Source organism: Urocitellus parryii, chromosome 7 (assembly GCF_045843805.1).
Source record: "Urocitellus parryii isolate mUroPar1 chromosome 7, mUroPar1.hap1, whole genome shotgun sequence".
Classification (NCBI taxonomy): domain Eukaryota; kingdom Metazoa; phylum Chordata; class Mammalia; order Rodentia; family Sciuridae; genus Urocitellus; species Urocitellus parryii.
This window is the reverse complement of record NC_135537.1, coordinates 139,213,987-139,236,859: the sequence shown is the minus strand read 5'-3', so window position 1 is coordinate 139,236,859 and position 22,873 is coordinate 139,213,987. Positions and strand designations below refer to the sequence as shown.

The following is a 22,873-nucleotide window of genomic DNA, read 5'->3' as shown; positions in this document are numbered from 1 at the left end:
TAGAGAACTTACCAATTAATAGGAAAGAAAGAATATATAAAACAAGGTAGAAAGATAACAGTTATTTTTAAACCCCTCTATCTTGGAATTTATTTTCTTTTTAATTGACAAATGTTGTATGTATTTATGGTGTCCAATATGATGTTTTAATATATAACCTCCTGTTTTTTATGTAGGTGTTTCCAAGCCAGGATCCTTTAGATCGAGCAGATTTCAATGCTGTTGAATATATCAATACCCTGTTCCCAACGGAACAAGTAAGTATAGAGTTTTAGGTTTCCTTCATTTCAATGGTTCCTGGCTCATCTGGAGGATTGTGATTGGTCTGTTATACTGTGTAATCTCAGGGCCCTTAATAAACAAATGAGAGTTAAATTCAAATTGAATTCTTCTGTGACCAATTGTGTTAGAGTAGAATTCATTGTTTAGAAGCATATTATTAGAATTTGTACCCTTTGGTTGTAAGGACAACCCCCCCCCTTTCCTAGTTCAATTTCGTGTTGTATTTGAATAAGTATAAAGAATTTTTGTAACATGGTAGGGAAAAGTAGCAGTGAGGCAGGCAGGATAAGCCCTGAGTCATAAAGCAGCTTTCACTCCTATTTCAAAATGTAAATTTTTACACTTTCTGTTTTATGTTGTTTTGTTGGCTGATTTGCCTAGGTGGCTGGGTTTTTCTTACAATAGATAAGAATTAGAAGCAGCAAAGCTGGTAGAAGAGCAGCTGGAGTTTTTCTTAGGTTTTCACTTATTCATTCTGCAGCTATTCAGTAGTCACCTGTCATGTGTTATTGAATAAAATACAAAGATGAATAAAACCCAGTCCCTGCCCTTGAGGTGTGCATGATTAAGTAGGAGGAGACAATGTTGAATGCTGTAAGAGGTATGGAGGGAAAGCATAATTCTTCCTAGGGAAATTAAAACCTCAGGCAACCCTTTGCCACATCTTGAGGGTTGTTTATTCATTCAGTAGTCAAAAGTCAGCCACCATTTATTGACTAAGAAGTGCCAGGCACTGTTCTAGAAACTGGGGAGAAATGGTAAACATGATAGGTTAATTCCTGGTCTCATGGAGTCTACTGTGGGGAAGAAGACAAGAAATAAATGGATAAATAAATAAATAAGAAATTACAGCTGGGTGTGGTGGCATGCCTGTAGTCCCAGCTACTTAGGAGACTGAGGCAGAAGGATGGCTTCAACCAGCATTAAGGTGTCCAACGTGATGTTTTAATTTATAACCTCCTGTTTTTATATAGGTATTTCCAAGCCAGGATCCCTTAGATTGAGCAGATTTCAATGCTGTTGAATCCAGGAGTTTGGGACCAGCCTAGGCAATATAGTGAGATCCTCATCTCAAAAAAAAAAAAAAAGAAAGAAATTATCAAGTGTGATTAATGATCTGATGAAAAGCAGGTGGCGCAGTGATAGAGCATGAAGGCTTGGGTAGGGGTCTTTTGGATAAAGGAAGATCAAAAGAGCTTAAAGGGAAGCTTCCCTGAGGCAGTTCCATTCAAGCAGAGACCTGATAAATATGAAGGAGCCAGGCTTGTGGCAATCTGTCAGAACATTGTTTTGGCAGAGAGAACAGCCAAGTAAATCTTCTGGGAATACAAGGGAAAGAAGGTCATTCTAAACATTGGAGGCAGGAAGACCAATTAGGAGGCTAATGCAGTGGGTCCCTGGAGAGTGGCACTGAGAGCCTGAGTGAAGGTGATGGGATGGAGAGAACAGGACTTGAGAACTACTCAGGAGACAGAAGTGACATAGTTTGTTGCCTAAAGGGATGAAAGTCGAGGCTCATATAGAATCTAAAATTCATTTTAAAAATATCTACTCTGCCTACCCTTCTAAGAAGGAAAAAATGTAGAGAGCAAGAGTGAGCAAGACAGATGTGGTCCTTACCAACATGGAATTTATAGTCTTTCCTAATAATTAATTATACTGTTTGCAGATTATGAGTGAATTATGAAGTTGCAGTGACTTGTTTGTATCATTATTATTGTTACTTGCTCTTAAAAGAGTCCTAACTTCTGCTACAACTATAATAATGGTTAACATTTATTGGGTATTTACTGTGTACCACGTGCTGTTGTAAGCACTTAACAATGATATATTCTCCACATAGTTATTGTTCTAATTATTCAGAGAGAATACCAGGGCAAGGAGTGATAAAGAACGCTCAGTTTAAAAGTGCCACGAAGGAAGCCCACTAAATATGGTGAAAGCTGCCTGAAGAATCCAAAAAAGCTTTCCCTGAGGAAATGGCATTTTAACTGAGCATTATAGGCAACTCTAAGGATTTTGAGCTTGATTTATAGCCTAATAGACTGAGTAGGTGTTGGCATCTTTACCCAGTATTGAGAGAAAGAGAACAGATTTCAGTTGTAAGTAGAGTCAGAAGAGAATATGTCATGAGCTCAGTTTTGAACACATTTGGGTCATCTAGGTGGAAATATGTAGTTGTATGTTTGAGTATGGAGTGCATAATCCCCATCATTGTGAATATCTTGACATACATTCTTTTGAATTTTCTCTTTTTGAATTGTTTATGTGTTTGCTGTTCTATTTTTCTTAAAATGCTGTATTTTTATTTGGTACATAGTGATTGTACATATTTATGAGGTGCAGTGTGACATTTCAATACATGTATACAATGTGTAGTGATTAGATCAGGGTGATTGTGTTTCTGTTACCTCAGACGTTTGTCATTTCTTTGTGTTGGGAACATTCAGAATCCTCTTAATACTGTTTTGAAATATGCAGTTAATTGTTAATTATCCTATTGTGCTCTGGATTATTAGAAGTTATTCTTCTAACTGCACCAAACTTTCTAATGGACATAATTTTTTTAAATAAAGTTTTAAAAATAATATATTGTGTGATTGTCTTTTTGGAGATTTCACAAATAATCTTTATAGCTCAACATTTTCTGTGAAATAGGAATTTTAGGAATTAGCTAGAGATAACCATTTGGTAACAATTGGCATCAGGATAGCAATTTTAGCCACATAAATGTTTCACTTATCCTACCTTATCAAGAAGGCTGTCTGAACAAAGTGTTAGATTTGAAAATTACATGGGTTCTTACCTCTTCCTGAAATGATTGTATATATTTTTTTTTTTTTTTTTTTTTTTTTTTTTTAAAGAGAGAGTGAGAGAGGGGAGAGAGAGAGAGAGAGAGAGAGAGAGAATTTTTAATATTTATTTATTTTTTTTAGTTCTCGGCGGACACAACATTTTTGTTGGTATGTGGTGCTGAGGATCGAACCCGGGCCGCACGCATGCCAGGCGAGCGCGCTACCGCTGAGCCACATCTCCAGCCCCTGTATATATTTTTTTTAACTGCTAAAAGTAGCACAAGACATTTGACATTTGTTGCTCCACAGATTCAGTTATATGTCTTGTCCCAATTAGGCCTCCATGTGCATGATAATGTATAGTGACATTTCTTAGGGTAACTCAAAGCATATGACACAGGGTTGCCTTTATTTCCCTGGTCCCAGAATTATATTTAGCAGTTCATCTACCAACCCAGATGCCCATGGACCTTAATGAAAAAGTAACAGAAAGTAGCAGCCTAACATGCCACTTTTTTCAAACTACTGCTAAATTTGGGCAAAAGCCACTTATATACTTCGTGGACCTACAGTGTGTACTTGTTAACTATGAGTTTAAATTGTTTTAAAAAATGTTAGTATGTGAACAGTAGATTTAGTGTCACACCAAGGAAGGGGATCTGTTGAGTGGCAAGTGCTTGCCTGGAGGCTGGAGTGTGGATTGGTCCTTGGATGTCTCTATTTCACTAGGTTTGGGTCCAGGGGAAGTTCAACCTGTACTTAACAGAGTTTCCTACGTGATTCTGAAGAGTATCTGGGTTTGGTAACAATGATCTGGAAAACCTTTTTAGTCTCCTAGCAGTAAACTGAAGATAATCATCCATCATGTTGTTGGTTTTATTAAGAGAAAATTAAATTAAATTTATGAAAAACTAGCATATTTTCAGCATTCATGGGAAGTTGAGTAGGAGGATTGCTTGAGTCCAGGAGTTCAAGATCCACCTGGGCAATGTAGTGAGACCCAAAAAAGAACTGAGTCTCAAAAAGAAAAGAAAGAGAAAAACTAATATAATTAGAACTTTGAAAAAACGAGTTACAGGGAGCTGTTTAAAATAACTTTTAATAACTCCCAGAGTGTTCTGAATCTAATATTTTTAAGTGAAAAAACCCAAGGTATTTAATTACCTGTCCCAAATTTTTTGTTTATTTATTTTTGTTGTCATTTTGTGATGTTGGAAATTGAACCCAGTGGCACTCTATAACTGAGCTATATTCCCAGCCATTTTAATTTTTATTTTGAAACAGGGTCTCACTAAATTGCCTAGGCTGGCCTTGAACTTGTGATTCTCTTGCCTTAGCCTTCTGAGTAGCTGGGATTACAGGCACGTGCCACCACGTCTGGCTCAGTTTATTTTTTAAAAATCCATATATTTTCATAGAAGAATAAAATGCAATATACAAAAATACTAATAGTAGCTATACTCTTGGAAACACAGGGTTATATTTCTTGTTCTGCATTTTCTGTAATCAGCATGGATTGTCATTAAAATCAGTGAATGCTTTTCAATAATTCAAACATTAAAAATCTTATACAATTAAAACTGTACAACCTCATTAAGACTAAACCAGATGAGTGATTCTCAGAGAGGTTATACCACCTTCATCAAGGAAAGCCAGTCTGGATTCCTACTGGTTTTCCCCCGACTCCAGAAGGATTCCTACCATAAGGAGGTACTGAAATGATGGGAGGAAGTGTCTCATATCTGTCAGGTATTTGGGGGTGCAGAAAAAGTAGGTCAAGACCCATTGCACAAGAGGTAGCATTATAGAGTAAGAAAGAGCAGAGACCTTAGGAATCAGACAAACTTACTGAATCTCATGACATCTCCTCCATCTTAGAGCATCTCTCCATTCAGAGCATATTTTCCAAATCAATCTATCTTCCTTCTTTCCTTCCTTTTTTTCTTCCTTTCTACCTGGGAATTGAACCCAGGGATGCTTTACCACTGAGCTATATCCTAGCATTTTTTTTTTTTTAAAGACAGGATCTCATTAGGTTGAGAGGATTAAGGGAAATACTTTCTGTAGTGTCTAGAGCAGTGTTGCATAATAAACCCAAATCAAGTGGTAGCACCTTTACCCTTTTACTTCCCTAGTAGAAAAATCTGGAAAATTTGTCTGGGTATAGCATACATGCCTGTGATCCCAGCACCTCTGGCAGCTAAAGCAGAAGGATTGCAAGTTCAAGGCCAGCTTCAGAAATTTAGTCAGACCCTCAACAACTTAATGAGACCCTGTTGTAAAAATAAAAAGACTAGGAATGTACTTAGTGGTGAAGTGCCCCTGAGTTCTACCCCAGTACAAAGAAAATGAATGAATGAATGAATCAGTCAATTAATCAATCAATCAATCTGGAAAAATTAAATATGAAAGTGGTTATCCATGGGTCCATCTAACAGTCAATCAAGTATTCTGTAGTTTCAGGATGTTTCTTTCTAGTTTTTTTGAGGGGGAGGGTTTTGAACCTAAGGGCACTTTACCACTGAGCTACATCCCCTAGCCCCCCTTTTTTATTTTGAGACAGGGTGTCACTAAGTTGCTGAGGCTGGCCTTGAATTTGGAATTCTCCTCCCTCAGCCTCCCTTGTCACTGGGATTACAGATGTCTGTCACTCTGCCCAGCTTCTATTCTTTTAATGATTATATTCATGGAGTGCCTGGTATTTTAGACATGTTTTCCCCTTCTTAGTACAGTATCCAAAAGCAGTCTACTTTGTTTTATAATCTCCTTGATTAGTGTCTCCAGGGGTGGCATAAAAGTTCATCAGATAATTTGACCTAATTTATTTAACTTTTCTTCTAAGAATAGGTCTTTAGGTTGTCTCCAGGTCTTCACTATTGTAATGCAGTTGAACAACTGACTACATAAATATTTTTCATTATTGTTCTTAGAAAAGTTGCTATGGCTTGACTAAGAGCTTCAGGTCCAAGAATTATTAATTTAGGAAATGGTTCCAGTACCACTAATAGTATTTACTGATATGGAATGACCTCCAAGTTATATTGTTAAATGAAAAAGCATGGTGCAGTACGCTTTATGGATGTGCTTTTTTTTAAAAAAAAAAAAATATGGAACGCTTCACGAATTTGCGTGTCATCCTTGCACAGGGACCATGCTAATCTTATCTGTATTGTTCCAGTTTTAGTATATGTGCTGCCAAAGCGAGCACATGGATGTGCTTTTAACACAGACTAGGTCTAAGAAAGTAGAAAAGAAACTGGCTCAGAGCCACTGCCTCTGAGAAAGAGAACTGGGGGGGTCGTACAGCACAGGGTAAGTTTGGAAGCCTTGCATCTCATTATGAACCCTCTTTTACAATCTGAATTTTTGGTCATGTACATGTTTTAACAATTTTAAATATCTTGCAAAATGAAAAAAAATATATTTTTAGTTGTAGATGGACACAGTACCTTTATTTATCATTATGTGTTGCTGAGGATTGAACCCAGGGCCTCACATGCCGGGGGAACGCTCTTATCACTGAGCCACAATACTAGCCCTAGCTTGCAAATATTTTGATGTTCATAATTTAAATCATATATGTATACAAATTATACAATTTTGGTAGGATTTTCCATTTTCAGAAAAGGTATAAGAGTAGTACAGAGAATTCTTGGCTTCCCTTCACCCAGATTTCCCAAATATTAATATTTTTAAAATATTTTTTTGGGGCTAGGACTGTAGCTCAGTGGCAGAGCACTTGTCTAACATGTGTGAAGCACTGGTTCGATCTTCAGCACCACATAAAAAAATAAATAAAATAGAGGTATGCTGTTCATCTACAACTACAAAAAAATTTTTAAAAATAGTTTTTAAAGTACCACAAAAATATTTCTTTTGAAAGAATGGGCTTTAGCAGAGATAGGCCAGGAACTGTTAGGCCCATTTTGCATATGATGAAATAGAGACTCAAGAGAGATTTCTTTTTCCCTGAAGCAAGTTAGTAGCAGTGGTGGAGGTAGGCCAAACCCCAGGTCTTGTGATAACTTGGCTGCTGTTTATATCTGTGATGGTGATGGAAATCATACCCAATCCAGTTTTGAATTGACAGATTTAACAGAATAGGATTGAAACCAGTTGAACTGGATTTCTCAGTTAAAGAGACTTCTTTTTTCTGAGGTTCATCCTTACCTCAGTCTGTTTTTGGAGTTCTGAAATTTCTGAGTAATGGTTGGCTCAGTCAGAGCAGTGACAAGATGTGAATAGTCCAGTCTTACATCTCAAACATTTGGGACCTGTTTCTCTTACCAGAACTGCTCCTGGAAGCCTCTAGGCCTCCTACAGCCAGAAGAGGTAGCCAGGAGCAATTTATAAGCACAATTTCTGCACTACCTCCAATTCCTTCTGAGGTAAAATATCTGTTGAGGGTTTATAAAGTTTTTAAAACTTTGGAGTTAAAATGGTACTATAAAATTGAACCTTCTTTTTTCCACTAGAGGGCATTATTTCCTCACATTGTTTTCATCTCTAAAAGTCAGAAATGGTCCTTTTGTCATTATCTTAAAAGCTTTATTATAATCACAGTAGCAGTACCTGTCAATATAGAGTAATCAAAAATACTCATAAGCAAAAAGAAGAAAAATTAAATATCCCTTCTTTTTATATATTAAAACTATTAATGCAGATTTCAGAGATTACAGCTGCTCTAGTATGTTACAACAGCTAGTGTGTGCCCTTCCAGATTTTTTTCTAATGGCTCTTCATTAAGCTTAAAAAATAAATTTATTTATTTGTTGAAGTGTTACATGATATAGAGGAGGGTACAAATCTTAAGTGAATAGTGATGAATTTCACAGAAGGAATAACGCCACCCAGACCAAGAAATAAAGCATTTGGGGGCTGGGGGTGTGGCTCAGTGGTAGAATGCTTACCTAGCACCTGTGAGGCACTGGGTTCGATCCCCAGCACCAGATAAAAATAAATAAATAAAATAAAGGTATTATGTCCATATATAACTTAAGTTTTTTTTTTTTTTAAAGAAAACATTTAATAAAATATCTTCAAAGGCCTTTCTTGCTTCCTCACAGTCACTAGCCCTCTCTAAGATAATCACTATTTTGGCTTCTAACGGTTTTTTTTTTAATTGAATAAATGTAATCATTCAGTATATACTCTTGGTTTTGGCTCCTCCCCCTTCAATATTATGTTATTGTCCATGTTATTGTGTGTTGTAATAGTTATAATTTATTTTCTTTGCTGTATTTTATTATATGAATTTGTTACAATCTTATATGCTAGGGATTATCCAACTTTCTATTAAAGGTTCAGATAGTAAATATTTTAGACTTTGTGAGCAAGGCAGTATCTGTCAGAACTTTCCAACTCCTCCATTGCAGCTCACAAGCAGCTACAGTATGTAAGTGAATGGACATGGCTATGTTCCATTGAAATTTAATTTACAAAAAATACTTTCTGGGCTAGATTTGGCAGTGGTTGGCAAGTTCTGCTTTTCTTTTTTTTTTCTTCTTTTCTTTTCTTTTTCAGTACTGGGGATTGAACCCAGGACCTTGCATATGCTAGGCAAATGTACACTGAGCTACACCCCAGCCCCTTATTTTTTTTAAAAAAGTAAAAATGGTATCATACTGTGAGATTAACTTTTTGAGATTTTGTAAGTAGATGTTATAGCTCATCATTTCTCTGTGAAATAGGAATTCCAGGAAGTGAAATAACAGCTGGACACTCTTTTCTTCTTTATTTTAGTCTCTGGCAAATATAGATGAAGTTGTGAACAAAATTAGATTGAAAATAAGGTAAGTAACATCATACAATTGTCAATTAATGAAAAGTATGTTATTAATTTAGTTAATTACATTCCAAAAGTATACTTTTCTTTGAGAGGACTGAAATTTCAAATTAAAAAAAATAATGATTTTTGTTTTATCTGAATGTCCATGAAAACCCCATTTTTTTTTAAAGAGAGAGAGAGAGAATTTTAATATTTATTTTTTAGTTTTCGGCAGACACAACATCTTTGTTTGTATGTGGTGCTGAGGATCAAGCCTGGGCCGCACACATGCCAGGCGAGCGCACTACCGCTTGAGCCACATCCCAGCTCCGAAAACCCCATTCTTGGAGTGGGGATATTGCTCAGTTGATAGAGTGCTTGCCTCATCTGTACAAGGCCCTGGGTTCAATCCCCAGTACTACATACACACACACACACACATACACACACACACACAAATTTAAAAAAAAAAAACTCATTCTTAGCCAGTCTTGAATTATTCATAAAAAATTAAGGAAGCTATAACAGAGTTTGCTTTAAAAATGCATAATAGTTAATAATAAAAGTTAATTATAAAACTTCTTATTTAAATGTTTTATTTATTTATTTATTTATTTGTAGTACTGGGATTTGAACCCAGGGGCACTCTAGTTCACCACTGAGCTATACCCTGGCCCTTTATAAAATTTTTTTTTTTTAATCTTGAGACAGGGTCTTGCTAAGTTCCCAGGCTGGCATTTAACTTGTGATCCTCCTGCCTCAGCCCCCGAGTTGCTGGAATTACAAATATGCATCACAGCTCCTGACTGTTTTTAGTGGTTTTATTTCTCTAGTAGGTTTTTCTTTTTCTGTATTCCCAAGGGTCAGATATGAACCTAGGCTTACATGTGATACACATGGTTGGTTGCCTACTAGCTAATAATGTCAGATTTGCTTGACCTGGGTGGTGGCATAGGATTAAACATTATGATTAACCCAAGATGTGATTGCTCAGAGTGGTCATTAGGTGTCCTTCCTGCTCAATAATCTTGTTCTGGCTTATCCGTGTCTGGGTTTACACATGGCAGGTACTTGATAAATGTGTGCTCATTGTATAAATAGATTGATTTCATTGCCTTAAATATAGTTTGGTTTTTGTGTCTGTTTTCAACTATTGAGGGAAAGGGTTCATCTTGAACCCAGGATATGAAATTTTTCTCTACGACCTTTGGTATTTGTGTGCAGGTCTCTGCCCCATGTATGTGTTGTTGCATCCATATTTTAGGAAGCACAAAGAGCTTCCTATTGTTTTGTTGGGCTTCAGCAGTAACATTCTAGTAGAGACCACTAAGTTGTCCAGGGTTTGCATGGAAAATGAAAATTCCCTGGTGATTCAAAGTTCACTTATGGACTAGGTATTTTCTTTCTTCTTCTTTTTTTTTTTTTTTTGGTGCCCAGGATTGCACTCAACTACTGAGCCACATCCCCAGCCCTTTTTTGTATTTTATTTAGAGACAGGGTCTCACTGAGTTGCTTAGTGCCTCACTAAGTTGCTGAGGCTGGCTTTGAACTTGAGATCCTTCTGCCTCAGCCTGTTGAACTGCAGAGGAAAGAGGAGCAGGAAGCCATCAATCTCTCTCATACACATTGCATGATGGGGTACATAGGGTAAGCACAGATTTCACATATCACCTTGGCTCCTTGACTCTTTTAAGGTCACCGAAGAAAGGATTTTGTGTGTGGTAATTTGTATTTTTCTGGCTTCTTCCTATAGAGCTACTGCAACTTTATCATTCCTGATTTATTCCATGAAAAATAAAAAGGTTTTATTGGTTCTTTCAAGCAGCTCTGAAAAGTAAAAGTAGACTTTTTTTTTGTACCAGCGATTGAACCCAGAGGTACTTAACCACTGAGCCACATCCCAAGCCATTTTTTTTTTTAATGTTTTTATTTTGAGACAGGCTCTGGCTAAGTCCTCAGGGTCTTTCTATGTTATTGAGGGCTGTCCTTGAACTTGTGATTCCCCTGCCTCAGCCTCCTGAGTCACTGGCATTATAGATATGCACCACTGTGCCTGGTCTAAAAATTGCCATGTTTTTAAACAAAAAACTCATCAGTCTACGCTGGGGTTGGCTTTGCACTGTTGTTGCTGCCCCTTAGGTACAAGTCCTCGTTTTTATTTCATTCACTCTTATTTGATGTTCTGGATAAGTAGGTGCAATTTGTAGAAGCTGATGGATAAATTACCAAATTTTTTCTTATAGTTCACCTAAAGTAGAGATTTTTGAGTAATTTATATCCTTTAACTTTTTTTGCTAGGAGACTGGATGACAATATTCGAACAGTTGTAAGAAGTCAGACAAATGTTGGGCAGGATGGAAGGCAAGTAAGTAATTTATTCCTCCATATTAATTATACTCCCTTAGATGGGGTAGAGAGAGGGGAGGGGAGGGGAGGGGAGGGGAGGGGGGATAGGAAGGGGATAGGAAGGGCAGCAGAATACAACAGACACTAGTTTGGCAGTATGTATAAACATGGCTGTATAATCAACGTGATCCTGCAATCTGTACATGTGGGAATAATAAAAATTCATACCCCATTTGAAACAAATGTATGATATATGATATGTCAAGATCAATGTAATGTTTTGAGCAACCAATAAATTTCTGATGTTTAAAATAAAAAAAAAAGAAAAGGACAAAAAATATATACAGCAAAGTCACAGAAAAATCACAAGTAGCTGATAAACAAATTAAAAAAGATGTTCAGCTTCATTCATAACGAAAAAAAATTATACTCCCTTAATTTCTAGAAGATCCAACAATCAAGTGAACAAGATGTTGATCTGTTTGCAGAGCACTTTTTTTTGTTCTGTTCCATATACATCAGGAAATGTGCATGACTTATATGCCTGTTCCCTGCCGCATAGCAGGGGTAGGATGCCCAGATCAGCCTTGAGCTGTCACTCAGTGTCCCTTGGATCAGGATCATGTGTAGTAGCATAGCTCATTCAAGGCCAGGAACATGCAGGCTTAATGAGCAAATTGGTTTCCTTGTCTTTGACCTAGTACCAGATGTCTCTTTTATTTTGTGTACTATGGCTAAATGAGATGACTGCTTTTGTCTATCAGGTAAGTTGTTGGGGGTTTGTTGCTTCAAAAGATGGTAACCTGACACAGCTACAGTTCCTCATGCCTATTTTTGTCAGAAGCAGGTAACTATGGATTCATTTCAGAGTTTTACAGTTCTTTTGGGATCTTAGTAAAGAGAGGTATTGAGAGGGGAGAAAGGGAAAAGAAGGGTGTGGGGGAGGTATTCTTCAGTGATTGAGAGGCCAGATGTTATCTATTAGCCATGTTCCTTTTTATTTGGATTCTGTTTTTCTGTATAGGTATCGTATTTCAGAAATTACTGTCATAACAGAAATGCTGAGCATGCCTTTCTAGCCTTCCTCTCCACAGCGCCTGGTCCTGCCTCTTCAGTGCTTGTTTAGTTCAGTCAGGAGAGCGCTGTTATGCATAGCCTTGGTCCTTTTATCTCTTCTATTAGACATTTTTTAGTCCAATTAATTTCTGAAAATGTTCGTTATGCTTGCCCAGATTTAGGGTGGGTGAGGGGAGGGTGTAATCTTACTTAGAAATTTCCTGATCTTTGATATTTCTGTTTCCTTTGCTACTGGCTCCACAGGTGTTATGAGTCCTTCTCCATTTTCAGTTGTATTCATCTTTCTGTTTTCCCACGCTTTATGGCTTCTCCCCTCCTCTTAACAATCTTCTTCTGTTGGTCTATTTGTAAGTCATCTGTCTTCCTGTTATCATAATCAGTATTTGTTTGAAGACATGCTAGGTTCTTAAAACCAATCCTATTTCCTGGACTTTTTTTTTTTGGCAGAGGGGTATCAGGGATTGAACTCAGGGGCACTAGATTACTGAGCCACATCCCCAGCTCTTTTTTGTATTTTATTTAGAGACAGGGTCCCATTGAGTTGCTTAGTGCCTTTCTTTTTGCTGAGGCTGGCTTTGAACTTTCGATCCTCCTGCCTCAGCCTCCCAAGCTGCTGGGATTACAGGTATGCACCACTGTGCTGGGCTTCCTGGACTTTTGTATGGTCTTAGCCCTTATTGCTTTGTTTCTGCTTACTGAGGTAAGAAGTACTGCTTCTCTGGCAGAATAGGCCCATGCACACTGGGCCCTTAGAGATAATGAAGAGGAACAGGGTAACCCACAAACACTCTACACTGATTAACTTTTTTTTGTCTAGTCATGTCATTTGCCTCTTCAGAAACCTCAGTGCCTCTAGCTTACTAAATGAAGTAAATCCAAGTTTCTGTGCTTTATATTCAAGGCTTCAGTCTCCATTTCTGATTTTGTCTGTCCTTATATTCCATACATACTGAAGACTTGGTGCCCTACAAGTGCGCTCTGCGCTTTCTGGGCCTATGCTTACATATTTCTTTGAGCCTGAAATGTCTTTTCTTCTCTTTCTTTCTTCCAATAGCTACATTTCAAAAATCTTACCCATCTAAGGGCTGGCTTAAATAATCTTTCCTTTATGATATGTTTACCTCATCTGGGTAACATCAAAGGAATCAGAATTTTAGAGCTCAAAGGGACTCTGAATTCATCTGGCTTACTCCTCTCATTCTACAGAGGAGAAGATTGATCCCAGTATTCCTCATTCAGATGTGTGTTCTGTCTGTCCCAGAATTCCCACAGTCTTCTGCTTATGCTTTGTCTTGGGTTATGTGGTCTCCCTTGACTTACTGGTAAATACGTTTTGTCCCCTTGATTAGTTTTGAAGCTTCATGAAGGTAAGAACTACATCTTTCTCATCTTCATATTTCAGTCCCCATAGTCCACGTGCAACATTTTATTCAGCTGTAATCAATATTTGGTGTGTGTATGATTACAAATAAAAAAAAGTTCTTGACCATAAAAACATCATTTTAATCAGTTTTTGAGTATTCCTTTATTTTTTTTTAAAGAGAGAGAGACAGAGGGAGAGAGAATTTTTAATATTTATTTTTAGTTTTCGGTGGACACAACATTTTTATTTGTATGTGGTGCTGAGGATTGAACCCAGCGTCGCACGCATGCCAGGCAAACGCACTACCGCCTGAGCCACATCCCCAGCCCTATTGAGTATTCCTTTATAGTGGTTGAAAGCTTGGTTCTTGCATGAGATTTTTATTTCTTTGCCGTGTTGGGGTTTGAACCCAAGGCCTTATGTTCTACTGCTGAGCTATATACCCCTGCCCAGATTCATGTATGAATAGTCCCAGTATACTACTATTTGGAATAGCACTACTGTTTAGTGTGATTCAACCTTCACTTGGAATAGCTCACTATAAACTTTTTAATATTCAAGAGAGTCACAGGTATTTAAAACTCCAGGAATGTGAAAATAAAGTAGATGATTCATCATGACTTTTGGTGGGTCATGGTATGTGAATATACATCTTTTAGTTATTTACATTTTAAGCTGGGGGTCACAAACTCACCAATTTGGGGAGTCAGGCCCAGAAGTAGGTGGGCTGCAGGAATGTCGATACTCCCCACCTTCATATGGTAATGGGTTACAAGTTACTACAGCAGAGCAGGTCATATTTCAGAGAGCAAGAGCACATTTTCAAGAATGTTTAGATAGCATTTCAATCTGTGATGGAATTTTGTATTCGTCTCCTTAGAATCCAGACAGAGAGGAAGCCCAGAAGAAATAATTGCTTTTCCTGTCATCCCCTCCATCTGTCTTTTCCAACAGTTTGTAATGCAAGCTGAAGTTGAGACTTTTTTTTCCAGGGAGCTTTTAAGTCCTGTCCTTGTCAACTCCTAGGCATGAAAGCTTTACTCTCCAGCTTTGGCTGGCAGTTGTTTTGCCGAAGGGAGTCTCTATTTGACTGGCACAGGCTTGAGAGAATTATGGATGTTCCAAAATATTGAGTTTTATAGGTCAAGAGGCCCCACGTTCCCCTCTTCCCTGGAACACAGGAAAAGTTCGCTTTCAGAACTCGTTTTCTATGCTTCTGAGGAACACTCAGGAGGAGAGCAGCAGTGTGGACAACAACGAGTTTTCCTTTCATAAATTTCATCTCTATCACGTTCAAGTTGAATAGATGTGCTTTCTCAATCTGTGCAAATAAGGGGAAAGTGTTTACTTCACTTTTGTGGTGTCTTAAAATACATTTTTAACAGAAGAGTTTTAAAAGAGTTCTTTGTAAAAATTCCTTGGGAGCAAGGGATGTTCTAGAAATTGAAGACACAGTGCGGCCATTTCTTTACTTCCTAACAATTTTCCGGAACCCCAACTTGCATGGTTAGCACTGTGCAAAGCATTTTGGAGAATTCTTTGCTTGTTGACCACCTCCTATGTGGGCCAATTTGAACTCTTGTCTGTGACCTCTTTTAACCAGACGGTGATGCTTTTACAAAGTTAATATGGCATGGAGTCCTCCCCATTTTTATCTGTTGAAATCATCAATCCAAAGCTTTAATTAAATACCCACATGTTTGAAAGTTGGTGGATAAAATGAGTCAATTCAGCAAGTACATGATTTGATATGCTATGAAATTTATGCAGCTTCCCAGTAATTAAAATGGACAGCTTGAATGTAGGTGGAAAGGGAGGTGAATAGAAGAGCAGGTTAGAGAAGGAAAAAGCTGGCATGTGAAATTGCAAGAGTAGCCAAACCTTGACCAGTTCCCAGTGTTCTCACCGAGAATCACCAAGACAGATCAGCCACTGGGTTTCTGTATCTTGAATGGAGCTTGGGTGCAATGGGGCTGTTTCTTTGGTCAGAGTAAGGTGTGGGAGGGGAAGAGAATTATTATTGCCCTCTCCAGCTCCGATCACTAAAATTTTGATTTGGAAGAAGCTTCAGATAATTGTAGTGCGAGATGCCACCCAGTTTGGGAATTCTTTATATAACATCTATGACATTGCATCCTTACAGTGATGGGAAGCTCCTGACTTCATTGACCCACACTGAATAGGACAAACTCTTCCAGTTTTGTACAGATTTAATTATAAGAAACTTTCTTAGACTGAACTGAAATAGTAAAATAGACTTCAATGTAGCTCCTCATTGATTTAATTTTGCCAGCTGGACCAGTGTAAGCCTAATCCCTTTTTCTTATTACAGCTTCTGAAATTTAAAATGGTTATTATGTTCCTTTCTTACTGTTTCTTTTCTAGCCCAGCCATTCTAAGTTTCCTGAACTTTATGATGTAATTTCCAGCTCCTTTATCATCCTGATAGCTTTGCTTTGGTTAGAAATTTGTCCGCTTCCCTCTTAAAATATGGTTCCCAGGAGTAGACATACCATGGGAACATACAGAGGGACAGTTTGCCTCCTTGTTCTAGACTGGAATCATTCAGGGGCCTGTCAGTTCCCTGAAATTAATTGTAAATATTTGTATGGATAGCCATATTTCTGGAGAGAAGACTCATTGGTTTATTTTTTTTAAAGATTCTCTTAGGAGTCTATAACTGTTCAAAAGTTCAGAGCCACTAATGTATTCTTCCATTATCTTGGATTTGGTGAAGCTTTTGGCAGCTGTATCACACCACGGGCTTCTGAAGAGTTGGCAGTCCCCTTAAGCCCCCCAGGTAAAGAATTGCAAATGGATGCCCTCAGAGGAAAAAAGAAAACTTAAATGGCTTAAGCAGGCTGCCATACAATCCTTATGCCTTCGTCCATGGTGTGAATTCTCTGTCTGAAGCGGACATAAATTCTAACCATAAATTCTAAGCCATACGTAAATTCTAACCATTCCTTATCATGTCTGAATGCAGACCTGGAGTTACCAATTCTATCAGTTTTTCTAGAGAAGCCAAGAAATCTGGATTTTTATGTGCCTCTCCCAATTTTTAAATGTTGGCTTCATGTTTTTCACAAACACTGCAAAAGCCAAACAAAACACATCTGTGAGCCAATGGTTTGCAATACTGCCCCAAGTTTTTTTCATATGAACTTCATTTAAACTTTCTCCTCTTCTATTTGTGCAAGAGATTTTTTTTTTTTAATTAAGTGCCAGACTTTATGTGTCTCACCCTTGGTTTTACCTTGCTAATTTTGCTTGATTGCTCCAACCTGTTGAGACCTTTTGAATCTGTGATGACCTCCCCATTTTAGCAGATTTTCCAGACATGCTCTTCAATGTCTTGATTTGACTTCTAGATAAAAAGGTGAAGTGGATGGGTTCAGAGCCATGTGGCATGCTATTAGGGACTTCTTGTTCTCTTCCCCTCATTCTCACTTTAATACAAGTGCCAGGCCCCGAAAACACAGGATTTCCACCTGTCCCCAGTTATTATCCAGAATAATTTTTCTTCATCTTTTTGTCTTACTTTTCTCTAGAAAAGGCAGCTGTTAATATTTGCCTGCTTCATTCTTCATGGAGATATCATAAAGATTTATTAACTAAATCAGCAAAGCATGTTGCCTTTCAAGGAGAAAATATTCCTTGATTTTCATCATAAAAATTAGCACATCATCTAATTCAAGCTTAGAATGAAAATAGCATTCTCCAAACTCTCAACTAGGTGGGTGATGGTACTTGACAGCATAAGCGTCATCTTCACCACGTGGGATTAGGAATTCATTGTTACCAGCTGAGTTGCAGGATGGTTTGTATTCTTGCCCTTCATCATTTTAAATGTATCCTTTTTCTCATTCTCTCTTGGGAAGAAAGTGAAGCCCATTGACTGATGAAAATAAAGAAAACAGAGGCATTAGTCCTGAAAGCACCATAGTTTGGGGAAAAAAAGATTGCCACTTACTTTTTACTCCTAACACATACTGTCTTGAAAATGATTGAGTTTTTAAAACATAAGTTCACATTTTCCTGGGCTGGGGATGTGGCTCAAGCGGTAGCTCGCTCGCCTGGCGTGCGTGCGGCCCGGGTTCGATCCTCAGCACCACATACCAACAAAGATGTTGTATCTGCCGAGAACTAAAAAATAAATATTAAAATCTCTCTCTCTCTCTCTCTCTCTCTCTCTCTCTCTCTCTCTCTCTCTCTCCTCTCTCACTCTCTCTTTAAAAAAAAAAAAAAAGTTCACATTTTCCCATTAGTGGTTGAAAATGATCAGAGGTTTGTTTGTTTGTTTGTTTCTTTTTTGGGGGTGCGATGGGATAGGGAACCGGGTCTCTCTGTGTTGCCCAGGCTGGGCTTGAACTGCCTGGTCTCAAGTGATCCTCTTGCCTTAGCCTCCAGAGTAGCTGGAACTATAGGTGTGTGTTACCACACCCAGCTTGTTTCTTTCTTTTTTCTTTTCTTTTGTCTTTTTCTCCTTTTTCCCTCCTCCCCTCCTCGTATTATTCCTCTTACCTTCAAACAGTAGTAAACTTCAGAAACTCAGAAATTGCTTCATTCTGGACATAACCTGGGAGTGCAGAGAGCACTGGGGTAGGTGGAGCAGCCCTTGAGTCAGCCTAGGGCTCAGCCTTCTGCAGGAGCAGTGCCCCTGGTTTTGATTGGGCCCTACCACCATTCCCTAGCCAGGATTTGGGGTGTAGAGGTCTTTATTTGACATGTTGAATTCAAGTGAATGTTCTGTTTTGCCCACTTCTAGAGTGCCACTGACTGTAGTTGAGGCAACAACTGGTAACAGTGCTAAACATTTCACTGTTTAGCACTGCCATGTGACCGGGTTCATCTGACCACCATGTTTCATCCTGCTATTGCATGTGAGCCTTGATAGCGTTTTTTTGGCAGACACACATCTGCTGTTTGTTTGAAACTCTTTACTACTTGGCCCTGCTGTTTTCTGTTTACCTTGGACAAGTGACTTAACTTCTTTGAGCCTCAGATTCTTCACCTATGCCATGGAAGTAATAATACCTACTCCAGGATGGTGCAAATTAGAATTATTATACTTTAGACATCAGGAACAATGACAGGCTCACTCATACTTAGTAAATAGTAGTAATATTGTTGCTGCTGCTGCCGCTGCTGGTTATGATATAAGCCAATTTTGTGCATCCAGGCATTTGTCAGGTCCCTGTGACTTTTCCAGCAGTTCCTCTCCTTTGCATCCTGACTGCCCTGCTTTCAAGCACCTCCAGGTTTGCTTGCTCCCACTATTTTGAGCCTCTTTATTGCCTCAGTATGCTGTCCTCTGAGAATGAAAACATGTTCTGTGATTATAGTTACATCTCCCATTTACTGAATCAATTTTAGTAAGTGTAGATTCTTGAAAATAATTTCACTCAGATGTTTAAGTTTAGTCATCCTTTCTACATATCTGCTTTTATTTTCTTTGCTTCCATAATGTATTTCCTCCTCACCCCTTAGATTAAACTAGCCAGAATTTCTTTAGGCCTTTTCAAGAGACTTGTACCTAGATTTATTTATTTATTAACTCTATTCTTTTCCTCTTCCTGTTCATTATTTTATACTTTTATCCTTAATACTTCTTTCTTCCCTGTATTCTTTGAGTTTCTTTTAATACTTAAGCATACCTTTTGTGTTCCTATTTTCAAATAACATAAGGTACGCTTATCTCTGAAGACTCTGGCTATATAGTTTTTATTTCACCTAAGAACTTTTTACCCAATTTTGTTTACTAAATATGGCATATTTTTTTGCTCATTTGTTTACTAAATATGGCATTTTTTGCCTTTATGCACAAAATTGGTAACACATTTTTAATTGCTTTATTGAGCTATAACTCACAGCTTAATCTGAATCTAAGTATACTATTCAATGTCTTGTTATACATTATTAAATTTTTAAAAATTGCATAAAATATATGTAGCATAAAATTTACCATTTCAACCATCTTTATATACAGTGGCATTAATTACATTCACAATATTGGACAATTGTCACTGCTTCTGTTTCTGAAATTTTTATCATTCCAGACAGAAACTCTGTAACCATTAAGCAACAGCTCTCCCAGTTTCCTGTAACCTCTAATTTATTTACCTTTTATCCCTATGAATTGCCCTGTTTTTCTAGATATTTTGTATAAATGGTGTCCAACAATATTTGACCTTTTGTTTCTAGCATCCTTCCCTTGTTATGTCCTCAAGGTCCATCCATGTTGTAGCATGTTTTGGAATATTGTTCCTTTTATGACTGCAGAATATTACGTTGTTTGGGTTTACTGCATTTCATTTTTCCATCCATCTAGGACTTGTGGGTTGTTTGCACCTTTTGGCTATTGTGAACAACATTGGTTACAATGTGATAATTTTTAGTCATTTTAATGTTTAATCTCCTGTGGCTCAGGCCTGTAATCCCTGCAGCTCAGAAGGATTGGGAGTTCAAAGCCTGCTTCAGCAACTTATCAAGGCCCTAAGCAACTTAACAAGACCCTGTCCCTAAAATAAAATTTTTTTAAAAAATCAATTATTTTAATGTTAGATTTTTTTAGTATTTATTTTTTTAGTTGTAGTTGGATATAATATCTTTATTTTTTTATTTATTTTTATGTGGTGCTGAGGATCGAACCCAGGGCCTCACACATGCTAGGCAAGCGTTGTACTGCTGAGCCACAACCCCAGCCCAAAATAAAATATTTCTAAAAAGGGGTCTGGGGATGTGGCTCATTGGTAAAGTGCCCCTGGGTTCAATCCCTGGTACCAAACAACAACAACAACAAGAAAAGAAAAATGAAAGAAACAAATTTTTTAAAAAAATTTATTCTCTTTGGAAATATTGTTTCCATATTGTTTTAAACTTTAATAAGTTTATCTTTTTCAGTAAACATAGAATACCTTAACATAAGCCTGCTTCCTATTTTATCTTCATTTAATCTGTGTAGACTATGTGTTTCAGCTTCGTTTAATCTGTGCAGACTATGTGTTTCAGATAAGCTAGAGAATCTTTAACTTTAGTGTTCCATGCCTATTAACAGAGATACTCTCCCCATACCAAAATAAAGCTACTTTGAATTTTTCTTTTATTTAGTTGACAATTCCAACAGTTAGACTATTTCCTTCCTGTCCTTAGAAACGTAAGTCCCAATTGTCTGTAACAGGATTATTGAAAATAGCTTTAGGAAAACAGTGTGCCAAGAAGGAACACTGAAGTTTATTATTCTTCTGAGCCATCTCCATATAAATTGGCACTTGTTAGGAGCCAGGAAAGGAAGGTCAAGCATAATTTTTGCCATCTCCTTGTTTCCATGTTAATGGCAGTCACAAGTTTTAACTGGAGTCTCAGCATCTGAAGAGGAAAATGCCATTCATCACTACTGTAACTGCTCTGGCTATTACCCAGGTCACTCTTGCTTTTGATTGCTGGTAGTTAGAGATTTTTGTAAGGAAAATTCCATCCTCAGTTAGAGATTGTGCATTAGAAAAATTGCAGTATTTCTGCTGACAGGGCAAAGCTTTCCTGGATTTCAAGTCCTTGACACAAGAAGTCATTCAGATATGTGAGAACAGTGGATGGGAATTTGAAACTCTGTCTTCATGTAAGAGGTTGGCTTCCCTTTTCCTCTTCCCTCTTTTAAATCCATGGAAATATAGTATTTTAAACAGCACGAATCCAGTACTGTGGTTGTTCTGTCAGCATTTCCATTAATAACTCCCTATTTTCAGAAGTCTGTAATAAAGCTATAAAATTTCCTTTGCTCTAATTGGACTCCCAGGTCTCCTCTGGAAGGAGATTAATTTTGCAAAACCAGGGATAATGCTTTTTTAGTCTGGTTTGGTGTTTTTTAGTCATCTAGATTAAAGCTTTAAAGTGCACAAGAAACTTATCATCTTCCATAAAGTATTGGATAACAGGCCAGGATTCTAATTTATATTTCCCTATTGTATTGTTGACTGTGAAAAGATGCTGAGTTCATCACTAGATATCATAATATCTAGAACATGGATGTTAGGCAAAATATATTAGTGTCACTTTCATAATAGCTCACGATTAGAAGGGAGACATTTCTTCTGCAGATGTTTCTACTGACAAATTTGGTGACCCAGTATTGTCTTTTATAAAGTGGAAGAAGAGGTGAATTGAGTAGTGTTTAATTCAAATCAGACCTAATTACTCACCCCTGTCTCCTTATTATACTTGAACTTTGTTCCCAGTCACACGAAAGGATAGTTTACAATTATTCTTGTTATAACATCATTATACTTAGGCCAAATTCTGCTTCTGTTAAGAAATATATACTTTTTCTTTATTTCATTACATACTTAGAGATTAGGAGATTCTGGTAATTAAATCAGTATCTTGTGCACAGGTTCCAGTACCACTTGTTAGCCTTGGAGTTTCCCAAATCTTTAGAATTAAGAATGTATTGTTGTAAGGTTAACATGTCTCTTGTTGTAGTAGTCATCTTGCCACACTGAGGATTGAATCCAGGGATGTTCTGCCACTGAGCTACACCCCTAGCCTTTTAAAAAAAAATATTAATTTTTTTAGGTGTGGATGGATATAACACAATGCCTTTATTTTTATGTGGTGCTGCGGATCGAACCTGGGTCCTGCCTGTGCTAGGCGACCGCTCTACCGCTGAGCCACAATCCCAGCCCCACACTCCTAGCCTTTTAAATTTTGAGACAAGGTCTCATTAAGTTGCTGAGGCTGTTCCTCAAAGTTGTGATCCTCCTGCTTCAGCTTCCCAAGTCTCTGGGGTTACAGGCATGTGCCACTGCACATAGCTAAGGCTAATAAGGTTTTTTTGTGATTAATTCATTGTAAGCAAAGATACATTCTGAGTTGTTTTTGCAGAACATACATTTTGAGTTATTTGTCCAGACTAAAATACTAATGTTTTATTATACTACATTTATATTAATGTATAAATGTTTACCTTGCATTCTCCCTAACATTGTTACATATATCATGACTTGATCCTGTGGAGACGTGAATCAGGCCATGTAGACGGCATTCTCCTTATGTTGTAGATGAAGGAATAGGCTCGGATAATATGTTCTGTGACTTGCCCAAAGTCACACTTAGTGAATCAATCACAATTCACAGGTTTTCTGATTCTCCCAGCATGCCACAAACTTGTCTACACCAAAATCTCTTTTCAGACAGTGACAAATGTTTATAAATAGGTTTGAGAGCCACTTTTTTTCACTGCAGAGC

At 37.6% G+C, this 22,873-nt stretch overlaps 1 protein-coding gene and 1 non-coding gene across 2 annotated transcripts in view; one reads left to right on the top strand and one right to left on the bottom strand.

Moving 5' to 3' along the window:
- Positions 1-22,873, top strand: part of Vps53 (VPS53 subunit of GARP complex) — a 141,889-nt gene that overhangs the window by 3,310 nt on the left and 115,706 nt on the right. Inside the window, exons 2-4 of the mRNA XM_026388792.2 lie at positions 177-257; positions 8,820-8,869; positions 11,143-11,209. Coding sequence (XP_026244577.2) covers positions 177-257; positions 8,820-8,869; positions 11,143-11,209 — 198 coding nt within the window. The remainder of the gene's footprint in view (positions 1-176; positions 258-8,819; positions 8,870-11,142; positions 11,210-22,873) is intronic.
- Positions 6,179-6,285, bottom strand: LOC144256298 (U6 spliceosomal RNA). Its single transcript, XR_013344071.1, has one exon. It is a non-coding gene; the product is annotated as a U6 spliceosomal RNA (small nuclear RNA).